Raw genomic sequence first — 27,206 nt, forward strand, 5'->3', positions numbered from 1 at the left:
TACACCATATGCAAAAATTAACTCAAGATGGATTAAAGACTTAAGTGTAAAACCTAAATCTATAAAAACCCTGGAAGACAACCTAGGCAATACCATTCTGGACATAAGAACAGGCAAAGATTTCATGGCAAAGACACTAAAAACCATTGCAACAAAAGCAAAAACTGACAAATGGGCTCTAATCAACGAAAGAGCTTCTGCACAGAAAAGGAAACTATCCACAGAGTGAACCAACAATCGACATACTGCGAGAAAATAATTGAAAACTATGCATCTGACAAAGGTCTAATATTCAGTATCTATAAGGAACCTAAGCAAATTTACAAGAAAAATCCACCCCATTAAAAAGCGGGCAAAGGACATAAACAGACACTTTTCAAAAGAAGACAGACATGGTCCCAAAAAACATAGGAAAAAAGCTCAACATCACTGATCATTAGAGAAGTGCAAATCGAAACCACAAGGACATACCATCTCACACCAGTCAGAATGGCTATTACTAAAAAGTCAAAAAATAACAGATGCTGGCGAGGTTGCAGAGAAAAAGGAATGCTTATACACTGTTGGTGGGAGCGTAAATCAGTTCAATCATTGTGGAAGACAGTGTGGCAATTCCTCAAAGAACTAAAAAGAGAAATACTATTTGATCCAGCAATCCTGTTATTGGGTATATACCCAAAGGAACAGAAATCATTCTTCCATAAAGACACATACATGTGGGCAGGGCGCAGTGGCTCACACCTGTAATCTCAGCACTTTGGGAGGCTGAGGTGGGTGGATCACCTGAGGTCAGGAGTTTGAGACAAGCCTGGCCAATGTGGCAAAACCCCATCTCTGCTAAAAATACAAAAATTAGCCAGGCCTGGTGGCAGGCGCTTGTAATCCCAGCTACTCAGGAGGCTGGGGTAGGAGAATCACTTGAACCTGGAAGGCAGAGGTTGCAGTGAGCCGAGATCGCACCACTGCACTCCAGCCTGGGCAACAAGAGCAAAACTCCGTCTCAAAAACAGAAAGAGACACATGCATGTGTATGTTCACTGCAGTACTATTCACAATAACAAAAGACAAAGAATCATCTAATGCCCATCAGTGGTAGATCAGATAGAGAAAATATGGTACATATACAACATGGAATATTATGCTGCAGTAAAAAGGATCGAGATCATGTCCTTTGCAGGAACATAGATGGAGCTGAAGGCCATTCTCCTTAGCAACCTAATGCAGGAGCAGAAAACCAAATACCACATGTTCTCACATTCTGTAGGTTGGTTGTTCACTCTGTTGATACAGGAGACAGCTAAATGGTGAGAACATGTGGATACATACAGGAAAATGACACACACTGGGGCCTAGCAGAGGGAGGAAGTTGGAAGCAGGAAGAGGTCAGGAAAAATAGGAAGTGCTAGGCTTAATACCTGGGTGACAAAATAATGTGTACCACAAACCCCCATAACACAAGCTTACCTATACGACAAACCTGCATATGTACCCCTGAACTTGAAAGCTAAACTCTTAAAAAAAAAATTCTCATAACTTCGGAACTTAATAACCTCAGTATTCTTAGTAGATTAATGTAAACTTAAAAAGACTCAAATTTTGAACTTAGTGTTCGTCGCGGTACTTTATAGTCATTCGGAAACCATTTTCTGTAAACTGTAAAATAGACCATATGAGTAAAAACATACTGATGCTTTTGGAAACTAGGATTCTCAGTGTGAGAGAAAGCACATACAAATTTGGAATGGGGAAAATAAGGAAGAAAGGTGTGCTGTTAGATTTGAATCCAAGGCTTACATTTTTAATCATAATCACAAGTATAAACTTGTGATTTCACAAAAATCTATTTCCTAGCCAAATCCCATCACTGTTTTTATACAGCCCATAACTAAAGATGGTTTTTACATCTTTTTCTTTTTTGAGACAGAGTCTCACTCTGTTGCCCAGGCTGGAGTACAGAAGCGCAATCTCGGCTCACTGCAGCCTCCACCTCCCGGGTTCAAACAATTCTCCTGCCTCAGCCTCCCGAGTAGCTGGGACTACAGGTGTGCACCACCATGCCTGGCTAATTTCTGTATTTTTAGTAGAGACAGGGTTTCACCATGTTGCCCAGGCTGGTCTTGAATTCCTGGCCTCGAGCAATCTGCCCGCCTCAGCCTCCCAAAGTGCTGGGATTATAGGTGTGAGCCACCAAGCCTGGCCTGTTTTTACATTTTTAATGTAAAATGTAAAAACTATAACTATCCTTGTGGTGAGGATAGAAACTCAAAGACTTGAAGACATTGTCTCTTGGCCTGCAAAAACTAAAAGATTTATTATCTGGAGGAAGTTTACTAACCCTTGAACTAGACTATAAAATTGTTAGAAATATTTAAAGTAAAACAGGAGAACTTAAATGTGTTATGCTTCATTTAGTCTCAATGTTTAAATAACTACTAACTGGTTGGCTGTTCTGCCAATTCAACATATGTAAGCAGAGAGAGCATCATACACACATGCGCAGAGAGCCTCAAAGAAAGATAGGGTTTTCGGACCTCAAAACTCAAACAAATCATTGGGTACTAATTCTCTCCTGACATTACCTTCGGTGCCTTTTCACCTTTTCTTTCATACTGATTTCGTTGTTGAATTTTCTCAGCAATTTCTTGGGCAATTTGACAAGTAGAATCGTATGTGGAGAACCTGCATCAAAGTCGTAAAAAGAGAAAAGTATAAGGTTCTTTTTTTTTTTTTTTTTTTTTTTTTTTGAGACAGAGTCTTGCTCTGTCGCCCGGGTTGGAGTGCAGTGGCCGGATCTCAGCTCACTGCAAGCTCCGCCTCCTGGGTTTACGCCATTCTCCTGCCTCAGCCTCCCGAGTAGCGGGGACTACAGGCGCCCGCCACCTCGCCCGGCTAGTTTTTTGTGTTTTTAGTAGAGACGGGGTTTCACTGTGTTAGCCAGGATGGTCTCGATCTCCTGACCTGGTGATCCGCCCGTCTCGGCCTCCCAAAGTGCTGGGATGTATAAGGTTCTTTAGAAGAAATCTTTGCCCTAAGTTTGACATTTTCATTCTAGCCAAAGAATTCGAACAGAAGGGAAGAAGAATAACATCACCAGTAAAAGCAACATGAACTGAGCGTTATTTACCATGTGCCAGGCACTACTCTGAAGGCTTCGTTAGTAATAACTCACTTAATCTAAACAGGAACGCTATGAAGTGGGTACCATTACCATCTCCAACTCGCACAGGAAAAAAGGAGGCACAAGGAGGTAAAGTGACTTGCCCCAGTGGTTCTGCCTGCTGCAAACCAAGGCTGTCTGGCCCCAGAGCCAAGGCTCTTAATGTGGGGGCCTCCGCTGCACTGGGCATGTTCTGAGCACTGGTACAGCAGTGAACAGAATGAACACAGTCCCTCTTTCAAGGAGCCCGTATCTTAGGGAAAGAAAGTCATAAAACAAATAAATACATAGTATGTCAGGTGTTGACAGGTGCTAAGAAGAAAAATGCAGCAGGATAAAGGGACAGAGAGTGATGAGGAGCTGCTACTTACGTTCAGGTGACACTGAGGCAAGGTGAAGAAGCTGGTCTCACAGATGCCTGGGCGACAGCTCTAGGGTGCAGGAACAGCAAGTACTGTCTAGCCTAAAACCAAATGCTCTGGGGACAAAGGCCCCACACCCACCTGACATCTGAGCTTGCCAGAATTCTCTCAAAACATTTAATAAGCTTCTAGTTGTTATTCAGCAGGGTTGGAGGCTTTGAAGGGTTCACAGTGAACTCCCAATAGCCCCTGATGTTTTGCTTCTCTCAAGAGCATTTTTACTTTCTATCATATAGAAAATACTTAACCAGACCGGGCGCGGTGGCTCATGCCTGTAATACCATCACTTTGGGAGGCCGAGGCGGGCGGATCGTGAGGTCAGAAGTTCGAGACAAGCCTGGCCAACATAGTGAAACCCCCCCCTCTCGACTGAAAATACAAAAAATTAGCCAGGCATGGTGGCGGGTGCCTATAATCCCAGCTACTTGGGAGGCTGAGGCAGGAGAATCGCTGAACCCGGGAGGCGGAGGTTGCAGTGAGCTGGGATCGTGCCACTGCACTCCAGCCTGGCGACAGTGTGAGACTCCGTCCCAAACAAACAAACAAAAAAAACGAAAATACTTAAGCAGGGATACACATTTCATTTCTCCCATCAGGCAGTCTGCTCCTAAAAAGCAGGGACTCTGTGGACTAACGTGACCAGCATTCTTTTCCAGGCCTAGTCCATTACAAAATATTGGAACCTCCCGTTGGCTCTAATGTCCTAAGTTTTGCTTGAGTAAACAATATATTTTTTGAAACCTTCCAATTCCCACATATCATTTGAACACTGAGGGAACTTGATAAGTGGTTTTTTTAAATGAAGGAAAATGTGCCCATCAATTCCCTTAGGAATCTTACTAGAGTAATTATAGCAATAGTCACAGCTGAGTACCTGACCTAAGCCAGGTCCTATGCTAAGAGCTTTATATTGTAAACTTCGTAAGGCTCCTGAGGGAGGATCCTGAACCACTAACCACTATACTCTAAAGCAGCACCATTCACGTATATATCATATATATATCATACACATTCACATATATCATACATATCACTGATACATATATTCATACATATCACATATGTATCATTTATATCCATATATACTATATATTCATATATATCACATGTACATCATTCATATATGTATTCATGTATGTGTGTGTATGGAAAAATAGCAGTATACAAGAAAACACAGAATTAAGAAAATAGCAGGCTAATAAGGAAAATTGGGTCCTGCTCCCAACTTTGCCGCATTTCACCTTTTTTTCCTCCATATTATCATGAAAAGAGGAGCCTAGGTCTGGCTCTAGGGTCCAGACCATACATATAAAAATCAACCACATATAGTAAGTTTTGCCTCCTGCCAAATATGGGATCTAAGTGGTAAGTATGTCTGGAGTTCAGAGGTGGGAGAGATTACTGTTGGCCAAGGCGCTCAGATGGAAAAGGTCCATGAGGTTACATCTGGATGACCACAAGGTTAAAACAGGTCTCTTATTCAGACAGGAGGCAGGAGCACATTCTAGACTTAGTGAAAGACAGAGCAAGCAAAGATGAACAGAAAGGAACGTGTCCGGCACGTCTGGCTGCGTGGTGGCCCTGGAAGCCTGGTAAGTAAAAAATGGTAGACATGAGTAGAAGCTAGTTTCTGCAGAGCCTTGAACACCAGTCTAACAAGGTTAGACTTCAAGGAGAATTTTAGAGCCATAGAGGACACTTTTACACACAGAGAGAGGCCCTAAAGAGGTTATGAGAAATGTGACAGCTGCCACAAACTCCCAGGTGTCCTGACTCCAGTCCTTGTGTTGTTATTTTAGCCCTAAAGAGCAGTAGTTCTGAAACAAGTTGGAATCACTGGGGAATCTTTAAAAAAATGACAATGCCTGGTCCCAACCTCAGCATTCGGATCGAACTGATATGGGGTTTGTCCTGGGTGTGGGGAGCTTTAAAAGTTTTCCGAGATTCCAATCTGTGGCAAAGTCCAGGAACCCTTGGCCTGGGGTAATAGACAACCTTATTACACTATCAAGCACACAGGTGCCTGAAGTATTAGTTTAGAAAAAGTAATCTGGCGGAGGGGCTGAGGCAGGAGAATCGCTTGAACCCGGGAGGCAGAGGTTGCAGTGAGCCGAGATCGCACTATTGCACTACAGCCTGGGAGACAAGAGAGGCTTCATCTAACAAAAAGAAAAAAAAAAAAAACATAATCTGGGCCAGGCATGGCTGTGGTGGCTCATGCCTGTAATCCCAGCACTTTGGGAGGCCAAGATGAGCGGATCACCTGAGGTCAGGAGTTCAAGACCAGCCTGGCCAACATGGTGAAACCCCGTCTCTACTAAAACCACAAAAATTAGGCAGGTATGGTGGCGGGTGCTTGTAATCCCAGCTACTCAGGAGGCTGAGATAGGAGAATCACTTGAATTCAGGAGGCAGAGGCTGCAGTGAGCCAAGATCGTGCCACTGCACTCCAGCCTGGACAATGGAACAAGACTCTGTCTCAAAAAAAAAAAAAAAAAAGTTGTGGAGGGCAGAGATGAAACAAGAATGGCAGAATATTGATAATTACAGAAATTGGGTGGTGAGTATGAAAGGGACCCATTGTACTATTCTAGTTTGTGTATCTTTTACTTTCCAAAATAAAGTTTTTAAAAAGCAAATCAACAAAAAGAAGACCTCGAGACCATCCTGGCTAACACAGTGAAACCCCGTCTCTACTAAAAAATACAAAAAAACTAGCCGGGCGAGGTGGCGGGCACCTGTATTTCCCAGCTGCTCAGGAGGCTGAGGCAGGAGAATGGCGTGAACCCAGGAGGCGGAGCTTGCAGTGAGCTGAGATCCGGCCACTGCACTCTAGCCTGGGCGACAGAGCGAGACTCTGTCTCAAAAAAAAAAAAAAAAAAAAAAAGACGACCATGCTACCAACATAAAAAGTCCAATCAGGAATATAAAACTATTAAGGTTTAAGTGTAATTTTTCTGGAAACAGTATATCATCAACAAATAAGTTACCCTGGCGGTAAAGCTAATTAATGTTAGCAAAGAACCAGTTCAGAGACAGTATCATGTGCTACTTTTGTTAAACAGCGAGCTTACCATTTGTTTTGATAGGCCATTAAAATAGTAACTGCTCTATTCTATTTCTAAACACTGAGGGAGGTGCCAATGACCTATGATTTTAGCAACACAAAGGTAAAACTGTAGTTGAATTTGTTTTTATAGGTTTTTTGTTTGTCTCGCTTTGTTTTGACATGGAGTCTCACTCTGTCACCTAGGCTGGAGTGCAGTGGTGCGATCTCAGCTCACTGCACATCTGCCTCCCAGGTTCAAGTGATTCTCCTGCCTCAGCCTCCTGAGTAGCTGGTATTACAGGCGTGCACCACCATGCCCAGCTAATTTTCGCATTTTTAGTAGAGACGGGGTTTCACATGTTGGTCAGGCTGGACTCAAACTCCTGGCCTTTTATAGGTTTTTAAAGAAGGTGGAGGGCAATTTAGGAATATGTATTGTAAACCAAAAATAAAATTCTAAGGCCTCCTGGACCCGCAACCATCTGCATGGATCCCACCCCCCAGGCAAGGGCATTCCAAAGTTAACCTGAAACAGGCCTTAAGTCTGATAAGAAACATTTACAATCTATTCTCTCTAAAGCCTGCTACCCAGAGGCTTCATTTGCATGATAAAATCTTGGTCTCCACTACCCCCTTTCATAACCCAGACATTCCTTTCTATTGATAATAAGTCAACCAATTGCCAATCAGAAAATTTTTCAAACTACTTATGACCTTGAAGCGTCCCCCACCCCCTTCGAGGTGTCCCGCCCTTCTGGATTGAGCCATCATAAATCTCACATGTATTAACTCATGTATTATTCTTCCTAAATTGTATAAAAGCAAGCTGTTCCCCAACCACCTTGGGCACAGGTCTTCAGAACCTCCTGAGGCTGTGTCACGGGTGCATTTTTTTTTTTTTTTTTTTTTTTTTTTTTGAGACGGAGTATCGCCCTATCGCCCAGACTGGAGTGCAGTGGCGCGATCTCGGCCCACTGCAACCTCTGCCTCCCAGGTTCAAGCGATTCTCCTGCCTCAGCCTCCCAAGTAGCTAGGATTACAGGCGCGCACCTCCATGCACAGCTAATTTTTTTTGTATTTTTAGTAGAGACCGGGTTTCTCCATGTTGGCCAGGCTGGTCTCGAACTCCTGACCTCGTGATCCACACGGGTGCATTCTTAACCTTGGCAAAATAAACTTCCTAAATTGATTGAGTCCTGTCTCAGATACTTTGAGGTTCACAGTATCAAAGGCCTTAAAAATGTTCATACCCTTCAGCCCTCACTTTCAACAATCTAATGAAAAAGCCACTTAGTCAAACTAATTGAGAATAACAAAAAACAATAATAAATGCTTTCACTTTCAACAGTTCTAATTCCTACTTCTAGACAGGGAGCCCAAGGAAATAAGAGATGGAACAAAGGAACTGCCTTTGCAATCATAAAACAAAACATCAAAAAAACAAAAAACTAATATGAGGAGAAAAATAAATTATGGTCATTCATGTGATGCATTATTATGCAACATAAGAAAATTATGAGGCCAGGTGTGGTGGCTCACACCTGTAATCACAGCACTTTGGGAGGCCGAGGCAGGCAGATTGCCTGAGCTCAGGAGTTCGAGATCAGCCTGGGCAACACGGTGAAACCCTGTCTCTACTAAAATACAAAAAATTAGCTGGGTGTGGCAGCATGCGCCTGTAGTTCCAGCTACTCTGGAAGCTGAGGCAGGAGAGTTGCTTGAACCCGGGAGGTGGAGGTTGCAGTGAGCCAAGATCCCGCCATTGCATTCCAGCCTGGGTGACAGAGCAAGACTCCGTCTCAAAAAAACAAAAAAGAGAGAGAAAGAAAATTATGTTTTCAAAGAATGTCCAATGACATAGAGAAATGCTGTTTTACTATATATAAAATACAGATTAAAGTAACAAATTCATTGTTAAAAATTAAATAATGGCTATTTCCAAATTTTAGAGTTAAAGATACTATTTATTTTCCTCTGCAAATTTTCAATATTCTCTAAATTGGATATTCTCTATCAAGGGGTGTATATAACTGTTAAAATTAGGGATTTGGGATTTTTGGTTTTTTGTTTTTTTTTTTTTTTGAGGTGGAGTTTCGCTCTTGTTGCCCAGGCTGGAGTGCAATGGCGCTATGTTAGCTCACCACAACCTACATCTCTCGGGTTCAAGCGATTCTCCTGCCTCAGTCTCCTGAGTAGCTTGGATTACAGGCACCCGCCACCACGCCCAGCTGATTTTGTAATCTTTAGTAGAAAGGGGGTTTCTCCATGTTGGTCAGGCTGGTCTCAAACTCCCGACCTCAGGTGATCCGCCTGTGTTGGTCTCCCAAAGTACTGGGATTACAGGCATGAGCCACCACCGCGTCCGACCTAAAATTAGGTCTAAAAAAGTCAATGCTAAATTAAATAACTGACCCAAATAACCTAGATTCCAGGTAACTCAACTCTGTTCTTGGAACTCATTCTTCTAATATCCAGGCTGAGGGTAACTTAAAGAATTATAAACTATATTAGAAATAACAACATAAGACATATATTCCAACAAGAACGTTATAGAGCTGTAATGTTTTTAATTATTAAGCAGAAAGGTCAAGTCTATGTTCAATAACAAGATGTTCCTTGGGATCAAACAATATGTTCCTTGAGATCAAAAGTTGCATCTTTCATCAAGCAGTCCTTGGGATTAACTGCTAAATAAATGACCCTTATCAGCTATTGTTTTACTGCAGAAGCTACTGCTAAAGGAAAAGACTTCATGATATTAACTCAAGAAAGTGCAAAATGCCTTATAAACAAGTGCACAATTTCCCTCCCAGGTTCCTGTATCTGGAAGGGCCCCCAGGATCTAGGTCTTAGACCCAGCTAGTTACTAACTGCCTGGTGACCATGGATTCTGAACCTCGGTTTCTCCACCTGTGAAATAAGGGGGTTTACCGAGATGGACAGACATGCTACAAAAAGGTTATTTCGACTTCACTTTTATAGGAGTCCAAGGAAGCCTGCACCGGCCAGCTCCACAACTAGGATGGGCGGGAAATCCCCGCAGCGAGATGCAGCCCAGAAAAGCTAGAGGAATATTCAGACATTTGGCTCAAATCCTCAGCTCTCCAGCTGACCACCCGGTCTCCTTCCCCAGCTACCCTTGGAAGGAACAAGGGTGGCGGGAGGTGGCTGAGTCCCCTCAGTAGAGGAAGGGTCTCGCTGCCCCTCCCCTCATCCCGAAAGGCCTCCAGGGGCAAAGTGAAGTGATCGCCAGCTCCCCGGAAGCCCGGCTTCCCCGAAGGTCCCTCCGCGCACCGCCACCCTCACCCTGGGCTCACCAGGGGTCCGGTGCCATCCTGCAGACTCCGCCCGCCGCTCGGACTCTTCCTGCTCTTAGCAGCTGACTACGGCGGCCCGCACGGCTCACTCCCCGCAGTTCGTCCCGTGCGCGACCGGAGCCTGGAGTTTGCAAAGTGGATAACTAGAGCCTAAGAACCATGATCAGAGAAAGGAAAGTGCTCCCCTGGGAACAGTTGGCTGGCGCAATCTACTCCCACTAAGAGACGCGAACAGCTGAGCTCAGTTAAAATTGTTAAATAGAAACTAAGCATTTTCCCAGGAAAGTGGGAGCGCTGCAAGACCTCTGTAGCAGTTACTTAAAAATGTATCCTGCTTCAAAAAAACAAAACAACAAACAAAAAACTAGATTGCGGTAAGACTTGCACGCTTCGTAAACTTACTACAACCTACTTTAAGTTAACTTTGTGATATGTAAATTATACCTCAATAACGCTTTTTTAAAATATATTTTAAATATTTTTTCACGCTGCTTTAAACAGGGGCCCAAAGAAGTATCAATTTTATATACATATATATATATATATATTTATAGCAGCCTTCCCATCAGTCCTCTATGCTTGATTACATATTTTTAAAAATGCCATTCATTTGGTGCTTGATTTTAGAGTTACTAAGAAGTCACAGACTCAACACGAGGGGATGGAGGAATTAGTTCTGTGCAGTTAGTGCCATCTCCTAAATTTCCAGAGAAACAGCAGACACAAAAAAGAAGAATCCCACCCTATCTCCCTCCCAGTCCCTATCTCCCTTCATTTCCAAGAATGCTAATGAACTCGAATTCGGCAGGCTGGGTTTCTGCGCGGGCGTGGAGCTGGCGCGCATGCGCTCGTCCGTTACCATAACGACCAGAAGACGCTGCACCCACTAGGGCGGAGAGCAAAGTAAGCAGAACCTCCCGGGGATGGATAACAAAATTTCGCCGGAGGCCCAAGTGGCGGAGCTGGAACTTGACGCCGTGATCGGCTTCAATGGTGAGGCCTCCAGCATTTTTGGGCTGGCTGGTTTAGGAACTCGGAGGACCTGTAGTGCAAACAGGAACAGTGAGACACCGGGGACACCTGAAAGGCAGTGTGGGACTACGGCAGGAGCCCTGGTCAGGGACACACACAGGAGGACCCGCATAGCCTGACCCTCCCCAAGGCCTTAGAGAGTCACTTCCTCAATCCGAGAGCCTCAGGGAGTGGGATAGTTTTTACCAGCTCTGACAAGCCCCAGCTCCTAAAAGGGACCAAATGCCTCCTCCCCAGGCGGGCCAGATGAGTACGGGTGGTTGTAACTCTTCTCCCACTAGGTCAGCCCTTCCTGGCTCTGAGCTCCACGCCGCCCGCAAAGCCCTAGGCTCCTTCGTAACCACACAGAAGGATGCTGTCTGTGTCGGCCCCTGGGACTAGCTAGGAAATCTGCTAAAATCCCAACTGGCGTACCGGTGAGAAGGGGCTAGGACGGAACGTGTGTTTGAGCAACTCCCTGAGGGATGATCTTGGTCCTCTAATCCTAAGGAAGGTTTCTAAATGGTGAGGATTTCAGACCAGAACAGAAGGGAAGGGGACGCCAGGGGGAGCTGAAGCGGAGAGAAAAAGGGTCTGGTACACTCCGCTGAAATCTGATTTGTGACTGCCTATTGTTTTGAAGATTCTGGGAGGACAAAGCTGTGGGGTTTTATTGTTCGTTTTGAGGGGTTTTGGTTTTTTGAGGGATGAGAAAACAATGAATGATTTTAGGAGAAACAAAACTTTTCAAAAATGTGTGTTGTGATGCCTGAAAGCTTTAAGAATGTAGATGCAGAACAATCACTGTCTAAAGTTTTAAGCGTACTCTAGGACTTAGCTCTTGACTCTTGGTTTTACTTTAACAGTCTCCGATAGAAAGTGAGGGCTTTATACATTTCGGATATTAGATACCTTGAGAGCTGGTTACAACATCATTGAGAAAGAATTGAGCAGCCTACAGTGGGTTGCAAAGCGTCACTTGTTAAGCCAATGTAGAACCACACACATAGAACTCTGCAACTGAGGCCAGGGACAGTGGCTCATGCCTGTTATCCCAGCACTTTGGGAGGCCGAGGCGGTGGATCACCTGAGGTCGGGAGTTCGAGACCAGCCTGGTCAACATGGTGAAACCCCATCTCTACTAAAAATACAAAAATTAACTGGGCGCGGTGGCGGGCACCTGTAATCCCAGCTAATCAGGAGGCTGAGGCAGGAGAATCACTTGAACCCGGGAGGCGGAGGCTGCAGTGAGCCGAGATCACGCAGCTGCACTCCAGCTTGGGCGACAGAGGGAGACTCCATCTCAAACAAAACAAAACAAAAAAAAAAAAACCTCTGCAACTGAATTCGTGCTGTGGTTGTAGAGTTCCAAGCGCAAACATATGGTAAGTTATATGCCAATGTCTTCCATGGCAATTACTAATTTTCTTTACCTTTTAGAATGACCCCATATGATCAAATTGTTTTTACCTTGGTGGCTTTATGATAATGTATAGTCTTTCTTTTTCTTTTTTTTTTTTTTTTTGAGACAGAGTCTCATTCTGCTGCCCAGGCTGGAGTGCAGTGGCACGATCTCGGCTCACTGCAAGCTCCGCCTCCAGAGTTCACACCATTCTCCTGCCTCAGCCTCCCAAGTAGCTGGGACTACAGGCGCCAGCCACTACCCCCGGCTAGTTTTTGTATTTTTAATAGAGACAGGGTTTCACCGTGTTAGCCAGGATGGTCTCGATCTCCTGACCTCATGATCTGCCTGCCTTGGCCTCCCAAAGTGCTGGGATTACAGGTGTGAGCCACCGCACCTGGCTGCATTATTTCTCATAACTAAATATTAGAAACAACCAAAATGTTCATCAAAAGTGGAAAGGACAAATCAATTGTAGTATATTGTATTCATACAATTTAATTCCTCTGCAAGAATTGAAAAGAATGAACTACTGCTGTATACAACAACATGGATGGATCTCACAAACAAATAATATTAACCAAAAAAGCCAGATACAAAAGAGTACAGATTGTATTGTTCCATTCATATAAACTTTTAAAACGAGGGAATTGGATCTACAGGAATAAAAGTCAGAACAGTGACAACCTTTCAGGAGATAGAGACTGGGAGAAGGAGCACAGGAGACCTCTGGGTGTGCTCATGTTCTACTTCTTGATCTGGGCCATAAACAGGTGTGTTTACTTAAAACAAAAAAAAATCACAAGATCTACAAATTTAGAAAAGGAGAGGAGACTTATTTCTTGTAAAGGGTTGTGTCCTGTAAGGTGGTCATCCTACAGGCTGAGAAGCACGCCTCAGGCCAAGGCCAGAGACAGGCACTTCAAAGGAGAAGGAGTTGGGGTAGGAGCTTTATGTTGAACTGATTGTCTAAACATACATATTCACACCGGCTGTGGTGGCTTACACCTGTAATCCCAGCACTTTGGGAGGCCAAGGCGGGTAGATCACCTGAGGTCAGGAGTTCAAGACCATCCTAGTCCAACATGGTGAAACCCCATCTATACTAAAAATACAAAAATTAGCCAGGCATGGTGGTAGGTACCTGTAACCCCAGCTTCTTGGGAGGCTGAGGCAGGAGAATCGCTTGAACTTGGGAGGCGGAGGTTGCAGTGAGCTGAGATCATGCCACTGCACTCCAACCTGGGGGACAGAGCAAGACTCTGTCTCAATAAATATAAAAGTAAATAAATAAACAAACAAACATACATATTCATCAGGTTATAGGAGGAGCTATGAATACTCATGAAGGTGGTCCCGACACATGTGTATTGGACAAACATTGATGTAACATATGACCCATGTTCACCTTGGGATGGAGACCTAACATTTAAATGTATTACAATTAGGTCCTATATGTCAAAAGGCCTTTTCAGGACATGAAGGCACATTAAGTGGGAAGCCTCAGTAAACTGGCCAGAGGCAGTCCGTGGTGAGTGGTCTTCTTACCAGGAGAACATTATGGAAATCAGTCTGTTGTCCAATCAAAACTGTTCTTATGGTGGGTTGAACAGGGCTTTGGTTAGTAAGTGCCTATGACCTGGACGGGTTGCAGTTGTTTTCATATTGCTTATCTCGAGATAAGTGCTTGTTTAGCTGCCAGAGAAAAAGAAAAACCTTGTGACAGTGCATAGTTCATTTTATTTATTTTTTTGAGACGGCGGAGTCTCGCTCTGGAGTGCAATGGCACGATCTCGGCTCACTACAACCTCCACCTCCTGGATTCAAATTTTCTGCTGCCTCAGCTTCCAGAGTGTCTGAGATGATAAGCACCCACCACCACGCCTGGCTAATTTTTGTATTTTCAGTAGAGACGGGGTTTCACCACGTTGGCCAGGCTAGTCTCCAATTCCTGACCTCAGGTGATCACCTGCCTTGGCCTCCCAAAGTGCTGGGATTACAGGCGTGAGTCACCGGACGCAGCCATAGGGTGGAGGGGTGCATGGCCTTAGGTCCTGTTTATACTTTGATATCTTATTGCCACACAGAGTCTGTTTCTGTCAATCTTATGATCTCTATTTTAACATTAATGCTGATCATTTGTGTCTAAACCACAAAAGAGAGGGGGTATAATGAGGCATGTCTGACCTCCCATTCCGGCAAGTCTGGGCACTCAGCTTTAAGGTGTTTTGGGGGTCCCTTTGTCCAAAAGGGGATCTGTTCAGTCAGGGGCTGGGGTGGGGCAGCATGGGGATTGGGGAGCTTAGTATTTTATTTTTAGTTTACAAAAGTTATTGAGTTTTCTGTGTTTTGTCTTCACTGAAAAATGTTTATGTTAAAAAGCTATCCTAGCTCTCAAAAAAAAGACAGAGAGAGAGAGAAAAGGCAGAACTTTCATAAGACTTGGGAGAAGAGATTTTGACTAGGAGTCAGCGGGTAAAGATTGAAGGCAGAATATTTCAGGTTATAGCTATGCGGGGCGGGGTGTCAAAGGACGAAAAGTGGAGAGTGCAGAGCCTGGTTGCAGAACAGCAAATAGCTTGGTGTGGCTTCAGTATCAGGGACTGGCAGGATAACACAGGAAAGAAAAGCTGGAATTAGATTTCAGAGGCCTTAAATGCCAAGTGATTGAGTTTAGACTTCAGATGAAAACAAATTAGAAACAAAAGCAAGGCCCCTTTTATCATTGCAACACTGAAACTCACTGTAGTGTTATATTATTCAACTTGAATTTTTTTGAGATGGAGTCTCACCCTGTTGCCCAGCCTGGAGTGCAGTGATGCGATCTTGGCTCCCTGCAACCTTCGCCTCCTGGGTTCAAGAGATTCTCCTGCCTCAGCCTCCCAAGTAGCTGGGATTACAAGCATCTGCCACCACACCTGGCTAATTTTTGTATTTTTAATAGAGATGGTGTTTCGCCACGTTGGCCAGGCTGGTCTTGAACTCCTGATCTCAGGTGATCCACCCACCTGGGCCTCCCAAAGTGCTGGGATTACAGGCATGAGTCACCGCAACTGGCCTTAAACTTGAATTTTAACTTTATGGTATCAATATGTAACTGTACTCGACACTTGTAGGTATTGTATTTTGACAGGAATTACTTAAGCAAACCAAATATATTTGTGTTAAAAATATTTAATAAAATTATAGTTATTAAGAATTTGGTCACATTCATCCGTTGACTGGAGTAGGTAGCCCATGATTTTCCTATTATGGTATACAAAGAGTTCTTATAAACTAAAAACAGCAACAACAACAAAATAGACCAGGAGTCTACAAACTATAGCCCATGAGCCAAATCTGGCCCACTGCCTGTTTTTGTAAATAAAGTTTTACTGGAATGTAGCTATGCCTGTTTGTTTACGTATTGTCTATGGCTGCTTTTATACCACACTAGCAGAGATGAGTAGTTGCGAGAGACCGTATTGCCCATAAAGCCTAAAATATTTACTCCCTGGACCTTATTTAAAAAAAAAAAAAAAAAAAAAAGGGCCAGACAGACCCTGTAAATAGGTAATGGGCAAAGAAATATAGATGGCTATTGGCTCAAAAAGCTAAAAAATGCTGTTAAAGATCATGCGCGGTGGCTCACACCTGTAATCTCAGCACTTTGGGAGGCTGAGGCAGGAAGATTCTTTGAGGCCATGAGTTCGAGACCAGCCTGGGCAACATGGTGACACCCCATCTCTATAAAAAACACAAAAAATTAGCCAGCCATGGCGGTAGTCCCAGCTATTTGAGAGGCTGAGGTGGGAGGATCACCTGAACCCAGGAGGTAGAGGCTGCAGTGAGCCATCATTGTACCACTGCACTCCAGCCTGGGCAACAGAGTGAGGCCTTGTCAAAAAAAAAAAAAAAAAAAAAAAAAAAAACTATTAAAAATCTATTAAAGCAATAATGTTTTTTGCTTCTCAAACTGGCAAAGGTAAAAAAAAAAAAGGCGGGGGGTAATGTAGTAAGGTGAGAATAAGAAATGATTCTCAATTACTATTGCCGGTATTAATTTTACAACCTTTTTGAAGGCCAGTTTTATAGTATCTATTACAATTTTGAATGAGGATAATCTTTAGGCTTTTAAGAACTTGAATCACTTATTCAAGTTTTCAAAAACTTATGTACAATGAAGTTCACTGTGATAGTGTCTGTAATAGCTGAAACATTGGAAGAAACAACCCAAATGTCCATTGGTAAGAAGTTTTAAAAAATTATGCCCCTGAAATGTTTTTGAACTAGACAGAAGTGGTGGTTGCACAGCACTGTGAATGTACTAAATGCCACTGAATTGTTCACGTTAAAATAGTTGATTTTATGTTGTGTGAATTTCACTCCAATAATTTTAAAAGTTGTATTCCTTTTGTGCAATTCAGTACTGTATAGTCCTTAAGAAAAATGGGATAGATGTATATAAACCAATGAGAAAAGATGTCAGAGACATGTTAAGTATAAAATACAATTTGCCATACACTGTGTATGATATGAGCCTATTACAGTTTAAAATGTACGTATTTTTCAGAGAGAGAGAGGGCATAGCGAGAGAGGAGAGAGAGGGAGGGACAGAGGGAGACAGAGAGGGAGGGAGAGAAGGAGAGAGAGAGAAAATAGAGTGTGTGTGAGTAAGTCTGAAGAAGAGAGCAAAGAATATGAATTGCAGTGGACATGCGTAGTTTTAGTTACTCCATATCTGAATACTATTCTATTTGAGAAGTATCCCAAGATAGGTAGGAGCTGGTTCTATTGCTTTAGTGAGAGCCTAAAAGGGGCACATAGTTTCTCCCCTAATTCCTTGGCAGTCAGTTGGGAGATGTAACATAATTGGCTCAGCCAATCAGACATTCCCACTCAGCAGTTCCACTCTTATAGGAGTGATGCAAAGGAGCAGAGCATCTTGGGAGTCAAATACTGCATTGAGCATTGAGCAGTGTGGCCATGAGAGGTCTTTAGTTCATGTCACTTGGTCTCCCCTTGCTATTAGTTCTGCCTGTTTTTCAAGTGTGATCCAAACTTCCTGCCAGTTGTGTGAGCAATATGTATTCCTTCCATGTAATTCTTTTTCTGCTGCATTTAGCCAGAGTTGACTCTTCTAGTTTACAACCAAGAACCATAATTATTCAATGCAAAAACAAAAATAAATCTGAAGAAATACACACCTGCATGTTACAAGGTTATCTCTGGGCAGGTTACACACCTAAGAGTAGAGTAGCTGGGTCCTGGGGCATGTGCACGTTCAAGCATCATCAATAAAGACACATTGTTTTCCAAAGCAATTAGACCAATTTACTCTCCCACCAAGCATTTTGTGAGCGTTCCCTTTGTTCCGCATCAACAGTGATGTCAGCCATCTTAATTTTAGCCATTTTGGCGGATATGACATGGTATCTCATTTCGGACATAATTTACATTTTCCTGGTTACTTATGACGTTGCATCTCTTTTTGTATATTTATTTGGTTTTGAATTTCCTTCAGCATAAACTGGCTATCCATATCCTTTGCCCATTTTTCTATTGAGAAGCCTATGTTTTCCTTATTGCCTTGTAGGAGTTCTTCGTCTATTACGGAGATGATCTATTGCATACATTGAAAATATCTTCTTGTTTGTGTTTTTCTCTTCATCCTTCCATTAACAATGTCTTTTGTCATTAATTAATTAATTTATTTATTTTTGAAAGGGTCTCACTCTGTCACCCAGGCTGTAGTGCAGTGACACAATCCTCAGTTCACTGCAACATCCACCTCCCAGGTTTAAGCGATTCTCCTGCCTCAGCCTCTCAAGTAGCTGGGATCATAGGTGTCCACCACCACACCTGGCTAATTTTTGTATTTTTAGTAGAGACAGGGTTTTGCCATATTGGCCAGGTTGGTCTCAAACTCCTGGTCTCAAGTGATCTGCCTGCCTCGGCCTCCCAAAGTGCTGGGATTACAAGCGTGAGCCACCCAGCCCGGCCTAGATGTTTTTCATTTTTAACATAACTGGGTAAATATATCAGCCTTTTCTTTTATGATTTGCTCTTTTTGTGTCGTAGTTAGAAAGCCATTTCTTACACTTTTTGTATACGTCATCTTGTTTTTCACATTTAGGTCTTTGATCTACCTGGAAGATATTATTTGTGTAAGGTGTGAATTGTGAATCTAAGTTTAATTTTTCCATATGGATAGCCATATGATTGTTTATAAAGAATCTGCAATTAGAAAAAGTAAAAATATTTTTAGTAGGAGTAGATCACCCGAAAGACATAAACCTTAGTATTATAAGAACATACTGCATAAAAAAGGAACGCTCAATTAAAATGAAAAGAATCATTTATTCAATAATTACATTTGGCCATTTGAGCAAAAATAATCCATTTAGTTACAGGAATCACATAAAGCACCAAAATAAATTCCAGAGGGAGTTAAATATAAAAGAAGCATTCATTTAAGAACAAGAAGATTATATTAATAAATATTTATGACTCTTTTGATGGAGAAGGAGATAGCAACAAAAAAGATTTTTCAAAATCCAAGAATAAATGTAATAAGAAATGAGTGAGATCTTTATGAGAAAAAAATGGAAAATGCTACTAGAAGACATAAAAGGGGACTTATGAAGAAACATACCCTGTTTTTAAAATAGAGGTATTTTATATTATTATAAAAATCACTTTTCCTTAAGTTTATCTGTACATTTAATACTATCTCACTAAAAACACAGTCATAAATTTTAAATAGCCAAGGTGACATGAAAGTTTATACTGTAAAATAAACACAAAGAGCAATCAAAAAAATTCTAACCATAGGTGAGTAATAATGGAGGACCTTGGTCTGTTTCATATTAAAACATATTACGAGGGTTTATAATTGTTGAGATGGTTCTTGGTGTAACCAAAATCAGGTTTGGGCCACTTGTCACTTGAAAGCTAAAAACTCAAGAGATGAGCTTTGGTGAAAGGAAGGTTAGCTTTATTGGAGAAGCCAGCAACACAGGGGAGGCAATAAACTAGCGTTCAAAGACCACCTCACCGAGTTGAGTCTCTGGATCAGGGAAATTAGAGGAAATAATGATCAAAGCATTTTTATGAAACTCACACAGTCTCAGGTAGGCAGTTAGTCAATATTCTGGGGCCTTCTGCAGACGTCATCTGCCCTGTTCTTACCAGGCTGGTCAGCCCGTTCCCAGAGTTGTTGGTCAGTGTATTGTCTTTTATTTTTGCCGAAGGTCCTGTTCTCCTGAAACTGATTTTAGTGAATAATCTACCAACTCAAGCAAAACAATAATTGCATTCAAGCAAACAAACTTTTCTCTAACATAGAAGCAGTAGTGTTACCTTGGCAGATATTCGGAGTACGGGAGCTGCCTGTGGAAAGAGGTGTCACCGTGAAAGGTCCCAGGCTCTCCAGAGCACCTGCTGGGCACACAGAACTGAAACCGAAATTTAAAAAAAATTCCTTTCCTGGTTATATCGAGGCATACTTGACATATTAAAGTTGTCTCCATTCAGAGTGTATAACATAATGTGTTGATATACATACACATGGTGAAATGATGTCTACAATCAAACTAATTCACATATTCACCTCACATAGTTACTTTTTTGTGTGATGAAAACAATTAAGATCAACTCTTTTAGCAAATTTCAAATATACAATGCAGCATTATTATTATTATTATTTTATTTATTTTCTGAGATGAAGTTTTGCTCTTGTCACCCAGGCTGGAGTGCAATAGTGCAATCTCAGCTCACTGAACCTCCGCCTCACAGGTTCCAGTGATTCTCCTGCCTCAGCCTCCCGAGTAGCTGGGATTACAGGCGCCCACCACCACGCCCAGCTACTTTTTTGTATTTTTAGTAGAGACGGGGTTTCACCATGTTGGCCAGGCTGGTCTTGACCTCCTGACCTCAGGTGATCCGCCCGCCTTGGCCTCCCAAAGTGCTGAGATTCCAGGAGTGAGCCACTGCGCCTAGCCACAATGCAGTATTATTAACTGTGACCATGCTGTATATTAGGTCTCTAGAACTTCTTTATCCTGCGTAGCGGACCTTTGCACCCTTTGACCAACATCTCTTCATTCCCCCACCCGTAGCAAACACCATTCTGCTCTCTGCTTTTACACATTTGGCTTTTTCAGATTCCACATCTAAGTGAGATCACCATGCAGTATATGCCTTTCTGTCTCTGGCTTCACTTAGCATAATGTCCTCCAGGTTCATTTAAAAAAAAAAAAAAAAAAAAAAAAAAAGAATTAAGGACCTGAATAGATAATCCTCAAAAGAAGACATACAAATGGGCAATGGGTATATGAAAAGGTACTCGACATCACTAGTCATCGGGGAAATGCAAATCAAAGCCCAAATGAGATATCACCTCACACCCGTTCGAGTGGCTATTATTACACAGACAAAAGATAACAAGCTGGAGAGAATGTGGAGACAGGGATCCCCTGTCCACTGTTGGTGGGAATGTAAATTGGTGCAGCCATTATGGAAAACAGTATAGAGTTTCCTCAAAAAATTAAAAAGAAAACTACAAGATGATCTAGCAATCCCACTTATGGGTACAAGGAAATGAAATCAGTATATGGAAGAAATATTTGCACCTCTATGTTCTGTTCAGCGCTATGATCAGCACTATTTGCAATAGTCAAGATGTGGAAACAATCTAAATGCCCATCAACAGATGAATGAATAAAGAAAATGTCACACATACACAGGCACACACAATGTTTTATATATATACACACACACACACACACAGAGAGAGAGAGAGAGAGACAGAGAGAGAGACTTACTCTGGTTTTTTATTTATTTGTTTGTTTATTTATTTTATTTTGAGACAGAGTCTCTCTCTCGCCCAGGCTGGAGTGCAGTGGTGCAACCTCGGCTCACTGCAAGCTCCACCTCCCGGGTTCACGCCACTCTCCTGCCTCAGCCTCCCGGGTAGCTAGGACTACAGGTGCCCGCCACCTCGCCCGGCTAATTTTTTCATATTTTTAATAGAGACGGGGTTTCACCATGTTGGCCAGGACAGTCTCGATCTCCTGACCTCGTGATCTGTCCACCTCGGCCTCCCAAAGTGCTGGGATTACAGGTGTGAGCCACCACGCCTGGCCACGCAATGTAATATTACTTAACCTTTAAAAAGAAGGAAATCATGCCATTTGTAAAGACATGGATGAACCTGGAGAATATTATGCTCTGTGAAGTAAAATAGGCCAAATTTTTATCTTTACCCAACCTTTGCCTGAGGTAGCTGACTCCCGTTCTCCCTATGCCTGTGTGTTCACCCAAGCAGGCTGCTCACGCTCCATGCACTCACGCTTTTTAGGATTACAAGAATTGGCCGTAGGCCTTGCTGGAGCAGCATCAGCATCACTTAGGAGCTTATGAGAAATACAGAATCTCAACCCCTTCTCAGACCTGAAATAGGAATCTGCATTTTAACAGGATCCCTCAGGGATTTTTATAAACATCAAAGTTTAAGAAGTGATTACTAGATGAACCTTTTCATCAGTGAAATAAAATTACCTATTTCCCCAACTTATTTTAGCTGAACTAAGGCTTATTTTTAAAGTGTTGGCTGGGCGTGGTGGCTCACGCCTGTAATCCCAGCACTTTGGGAGGCTGAAGTGGGTGGATCCCGAGGTCAGGAGTTCAGGACCAGCCTGACCAACATGGTGAAATCCTGTCTCTACTAAAAATACAAAAAAAAAAAAAAAAAAAAACCAGCTGGATGTGATGGCAGGTGCCTGTAATCCCAGCTACTCAGGAGGCTGAAGCAGGAGAATCACTTGAACCCAGGAAGTGGAGGTTGCAGTGAGCCAAGTCTGCACCATTGCACTCCAGGCTGGGCGACAAGAGCAAGACTCTGTCTCAAAAAAAAAAAAGTGTTGTCTTTTGTACTCAAGTAGAAAATTCCCAGCCACTTCTGCAGCTGATTATTATTACTGTGCATCTCTCTCTTTCAGGACATGTGCCCACTGGTCTCAAATGCCATCCTGACCAGGAGCATCTGATTTTTCCTCTTGGTTGCACAATCCTCATTCAGGCTATAAATACTCAAGAGCAGAACTTCCTACAGGGTCACGGCAACAACGTCTCCTGCTTGGCCATCTCCAGGTCCGGACGGTACATCGCCTCTGGACAAGTCACATTCATGGGGTTCAAGGTGAATACAGTGAAAATGACTCATTGTCAATTTATCTAGAGGTGCTTCCCTAGAAGAACTACCCCGCCACAAGTTGTTAGTTCTGTGTGGCAGGGTGCTTTATTCTTCCTTCTTCTTCCTTTCGACTTCTCTTTTAACTCATCTTCATTCCGTCAGACCGCGAGTGAAGGGCTCTGATGATTTTACACCCGAGGTTGCAGGTTGTGACCGATAATGCTCCCAAACAAAAGTTTCCGCTTAAAGCTGTTTCCACTGTGTTGCTGTCACGTTTGTAGAACCTGATCTGATTTCTAGAAAAATGATAGAACAGGCCGGGCGCAGCAGCTCACGCCTGTAATCCCAGCACTTTGGGAGGCCGAGACGGGCAGACCACCTGAGGTCAGGAGTTCGAGACCAGCCTAGCCAACATGGTGAAACCCCGTCTCTACTACAAATACAAAATTTGCCGGGCGTGGTGGCATGTGCCTGTAATCCCAGCTACTCAGGAGGCTGAGATAGGGAGAATTGCTTGAACCCAGGAGGTGGAGGTTGCAGTGAGCAGAGATCACGCCACTGCACTCCAGCGTGGGCAAAAAAGAGCGTGACTCTGTCTCAAAAAAAAAAAAGAAAAAGAAAAAAAGAAAAGTGACAGTATTAGTTGTTTTTCACCAAGAAGGGTAGTCATCTCCTCAGATGGTTTTAATGCCTCCCTATGATCTGACGGTGTGTTCTTGCCCCCAGGCAGATATCATTTTGTGGGATTATAAGAAAAGAGAGCTGCTTGCTCGGCTGTCCCTTCACAAGGGCAAAATTGAAGCTCTGGCCTTTTCTCCAAATGATTTGTACTTGGTATCACTAGGAGGCCCAGATGACGGAAGGTAATGAACTAAACATATTTACTTATTTTCTTTATTTTTTTAACTTTTATTTTAGGTTCAGAGGTACATGTGCAGGTTTTTTGTATAGGTAAACTTAAGTCACAGTTATACAGATTATTTCATCAACCAGGTGCTCAGCCTAGTACCCAGTAGTTATTTTTTGTGATCCTCTCCCTCCTCCCACCCTCTACCCTCAAGCAGGCCCCAGTGTCTGTGTTCCCTTCTATGCGTTCATGTGTTCTCATCATTTAGCTCCCACTTATAAGTAAGAGCATGTGGTATTTGGTTTCCTATTTCTACATTAGGTTGCTAAGGATAATGGCCTCCAGCTCCATCTACGTTCCTGTAACAGACATGCTCTCATTCTTTTTTATGGCTGCATAGTATTCCATGATGTATATGTACCACATTTTCTTTATCCAGTCTACCGTTGATGAGCATTTAGGTTGATTCCATGTCTTTGCTATTGTGAATAGTGCTGTGATGCACGTACAATCAGATATGTCTCTGTGGTAGAACTATGTATATTCCTTTGAGTATGTAGCCAGTAATGGGATTGCTGGATTTAATGATAGTTCTGTTTGCAGCTCTCTGAGCAATCACCACCCTGCTTTCCACGATGGTTCAACTAATCTACACTCCCACCAACAGTGTATAAGCATTCCCTTTTCTTTGCAACCTCACCAGCATCTGTCATTTTTTGACTTTTTAATAATAGTTGTTCTGACTGATGTGAGATGGTTATCTCACTGTGGTTTTGATTTGCATTTCTCTAATGACCAGTGATATTCAGCCTTTTTTCCTATGCCTGTTGGCTGCATGTATGTCTTCTTTTGCAAAGTGTTCACGTCCTTTGCCTGCTTTTTAATGGGGTTTTTGTTTTTTCTTATAAATTTATTTAAGTTCTGTACAGATACAAGATACTTTCTCAGATGCCAAGTGTGCAATATTTGCGTATTTTCTGCCAGGTGTATTTCCAGAAGTGACAAGGGTCCTGTCCCCTCTAATGTTCTCTCTTGGCCTGTCTATATTTCAGTGTGCATTGTCTGAAAAGCCTCTAAGAAAAATACCCTAAAAGAGTGGTTTTTGAACTTGGCTGCTTGTTGAAATCACCCAGGCAGCTTTAGGGAATCACTGGTGCCTGGGTGTGCCTTCAGAGAGTCCAATTTGATTGGCCTGAGCTCTAAGAGTTGTACAAGCTTCCCTGTACTGTGTTGAACAAAAGTGGCCAGAGTGAGCATCTGTAAGGAACATGGCTGTGCTTTGGTCAAGGAGAGGCCAAGGAAGGATGTTTACATCCCGCGTGACTCAGCAAGTTTAGAGCGCAGGCGTATAATTCCACTACTAACACAGCCTTGTAGCCATAACATGGGAAAGGCCATCACTTGGCTCTACACCACTATTGTCTGTTAAAGGTATAATTGCCCTGTGGACACTGTGCAGGTGCCGTGGTGCCCAGAGAAAGAGAGAGAGAGCCAGAGCTGTCCATCTTTGCAGATGGACAAAGGGGAGCCAGGACACAGCTCAGCTCACTGGTGCCCAGAGAGACAAAGAGTTAAGCTGCTGACCCTGAAGCCAGGGTAGAACTGGCTGCGCAGCTGTATGTGGGAGCTGCCAGCTCAAGAAGCACAGGCAGGGCGGACAGTGTGAGAAAGCTGTTGATGAGAGCTGCTGCTGAATAAAATCATCTTCCACCTGCCTACAGTCCCCAAGTGTTCTTCCTGCTCATCCACCCACTCCCCTCGGACTTCAGCATGGGCTGGACCCGGACCCGGGATCTGACAGCATCCATATCTTGTTTCAGTTCTTAGTGGAAAGGCTTTCAATTTCACCCCATTCAGTGTGATATTCGCTGTGGGTTTGTCATATAAGGTCTTTATCATGTTGAGGTATGCTCCTTCCATATTCCATACCCAACAGAATATTTTTCTAGCCACAGAAAAGAATTTTTTTTTTGAGATGGAGTTTTACTCCTGTTGCCCAGGCTGGAGTTCTATGGCGCAATCTCGGCTCACCGCAATCTCTGCCTCCCAGGTTCAAGCAATCCTCCTGCCTCAGCCTCCCGAGTAGCTGGGAGCTGGGATTACAGGCATGCATCACCATGCCTGGCTAATTTTGTAAATTTTTTTTTTTTTTTTTTTCAGTAGAGACAGTGTTTCTCCATGCTGTCCAGGCTGGTCTCAAGCTCCTGACCTCGGGTGATCCACCTGCCTCAGCCTCCCAAAGTGCAGGGATTACAGGTGTGAGTCGCTGTTCCTGGCCAAGACTTTTTTTTCTTTTTCTTTTTTTTTTTTTTTTTAAGAATGAGCTCTTGTCATTATAGCAACATGAATGTAACTGGAGGTGATTATATTCAATGGAATAAGCCAGGCACAGAAACAAATATCTCATGTTCTCACTCATATCTGGGAACTAAAAACAGTAGTTCTCACAGAGGGAGAGGGTGGTTAGCAGAGCCTGGGAAGGGAAGGAGGTGGGGGGATAAGAGAAGTTGGTTAATGGGTACAAAAATATGCTTACATAGAAAGAATACATGCTAGTATCCAATCATACGGCAGGAAAATGATAGTTAATAATTCGGTGAATATTTCAAAATAGCTAGAAGAATTGTAATATTCTCAACACAAAGATAAACGTTTGAGGTGATGGATATCCCAACCACTCTGATTTGATCATTACACATTGTAAACAAGTATCAAAATATCACTATATCCCACAAATACGTACCGCTCTGGTGTAGCTGTAAAAAAGTGTCCCAGATGATTCTAATGTGCGTTAGATATGAGATCCATTGCTGAAAAGAAGGACACCATCCCCATCATCATTGTCATGAAAGACAACAGCTACATTTTTAAAGCACTTACCACGTGGCAGGCATGACCTGAAGGTTTTTATTGCATCATCTAAATTAAGTCCCACATCAGTTTCAAGAGGTGGAAGCTATCGGTGCCAGGTGACAAGTAAGGAGCCAGCTGCTGAGTGATAGACCTGGAAGACAAACCCTAGCAGCATGACTCCAGAGGCTGCGCCTTGAGCTTGCATTGCTAAGACATGATCTTTGCCCTTGAGTTAACTCACAATCGAGTTGGTAGGCAGAGAACAGAAAGGAAATTGAAAAAAAAAAGAAGTATATTTAAAGTATATTAGGAAGAACCGGCCAAGTGTGGTGGCTCACACCTGTAATCCCAGCACTTTGGGAGGCCAAAGCAGGCAGATCACCTGAGGTAAGGAGTTTGAGACCAACCTGGTCAACCTGGTGAAACGTTGTCTCTGCTTAAAACACAAAAATTAGCTGGGCGTAGTGCCGGGACCTGTAATCCCAGCTACTTGGGAGGCTGAGGCAGGAGAGTCGCTTGAACCTGGGAGGCAGAGGTTACAGTGAGCGAAGATCACACCACTGCACTCCAGCCTGGGTGACAGAGCGAGACTCCAGCTAAAAATAAATAAATAAACAAACAAACAAAATATATTAGGAAGAACAATCAATGCAGTACATATTCCGATGTAAATGTCAAAGGAACACAATCTGTAGAAGAAAAATAATAACACCTGAGGTTTGTATGGGACTTGATACTTCAGTACACTTCTATGTATATTTTCTTATTTGAGCTTCATAGGTTTATTACAAAGGAAATTTATATTTGTGTATAGTTATATAACGATAATCTTTCTCTTACTATGTAGCAAGTCAATGAAATTTTCATGAGATTTTCTCCTTTTCTTGTCATTCATCAGTGGTCACCCCTTCCCTGGCCCATTACCACTTGACTGTTTCTGATAAGAAATGTATTGGCCAGGTGCAGCGGCTTGC

The 27,206-nt window shown here is 42.9% G+C and overlaps 2 protein-coding genes across 3 annotated transcripts in view; one reads left to right on the top strand and one right to left on the bottom strand.

The window, feature by feature from the left end:
• Window positions 1-10,000, bottom strand: part of STX8 (syntaxin 8) — a 331,533-nt gene extending 321,533 nt beyond the window's left edge. The window contains exons 1-2 of the mRNA XM_008010330.3: window positions 9,946-10,000; window positions 2,580-2,679 (exon numbers count right to left, since the gene is read on the bottom strand). Of these exons, the coding sequence (XP_008008521.1) occupies window positions 2,580-2,679; window positions 9,946-9,962 (117 nt within the window). The 5' untranslated portion in view covers window positions 9,963-10,000. The remainder of the gene's footprint in view (window positions 1-2,579; window positions 2,680-9,945) is intronic.
• A 69-nt stretch (window positions 10,001-10,069) lies between these two features.
• CFAP52 (cilia and flagella associated protein 52) overlaps window positions 10,070-27,206 on the top strand; it is a 65,197-nt gene continuing 48,060 nt past the window's right edge. Inside the window, exons 1-4 of one of the 2 annotated variants that reach the window (XM_008010332.3) lie at window positions 10,070-10,319; window positions 10,754-10,938; window positions 22,339-22,538; window positions 23,259-23,395. In XM_008010332.3, coding sequence (XP_008008523.3) covers window positions 10,869-10,938; window positions 22,339-22,538; window positions 23,259-23,395 — 407 coding nt within the window. In that variant the 5' untranslated portion in view covers window positions 10,070-10,319; window positions 10,754-10,868. The remainder of the gene's footprint in view (window positions 10,320-10,753; window positions 10,939-22,338; window positions 22,539-23,258; window positions 23,396-27,206) is intronic. The other variant, XM_037987318.2, reaches the window with a different exon arrangement.

The sequence above is a fragment of the Chlorocebus sabaeus genome, chromosome 16 (assembly GCF_047675955.1).
Source record: "Chlorocebus sabaeus isolate Y175 chromosome 16, mChlSab1.0.hap1, whole genome shotgun sequence".
Classification (NCBI taxonomy): Eukaryota; Metazoa; Chordata; class Mammalia; order Primates; family Cercopithecidae; genus Chlorocebus; species Chlorocebus sabaeus.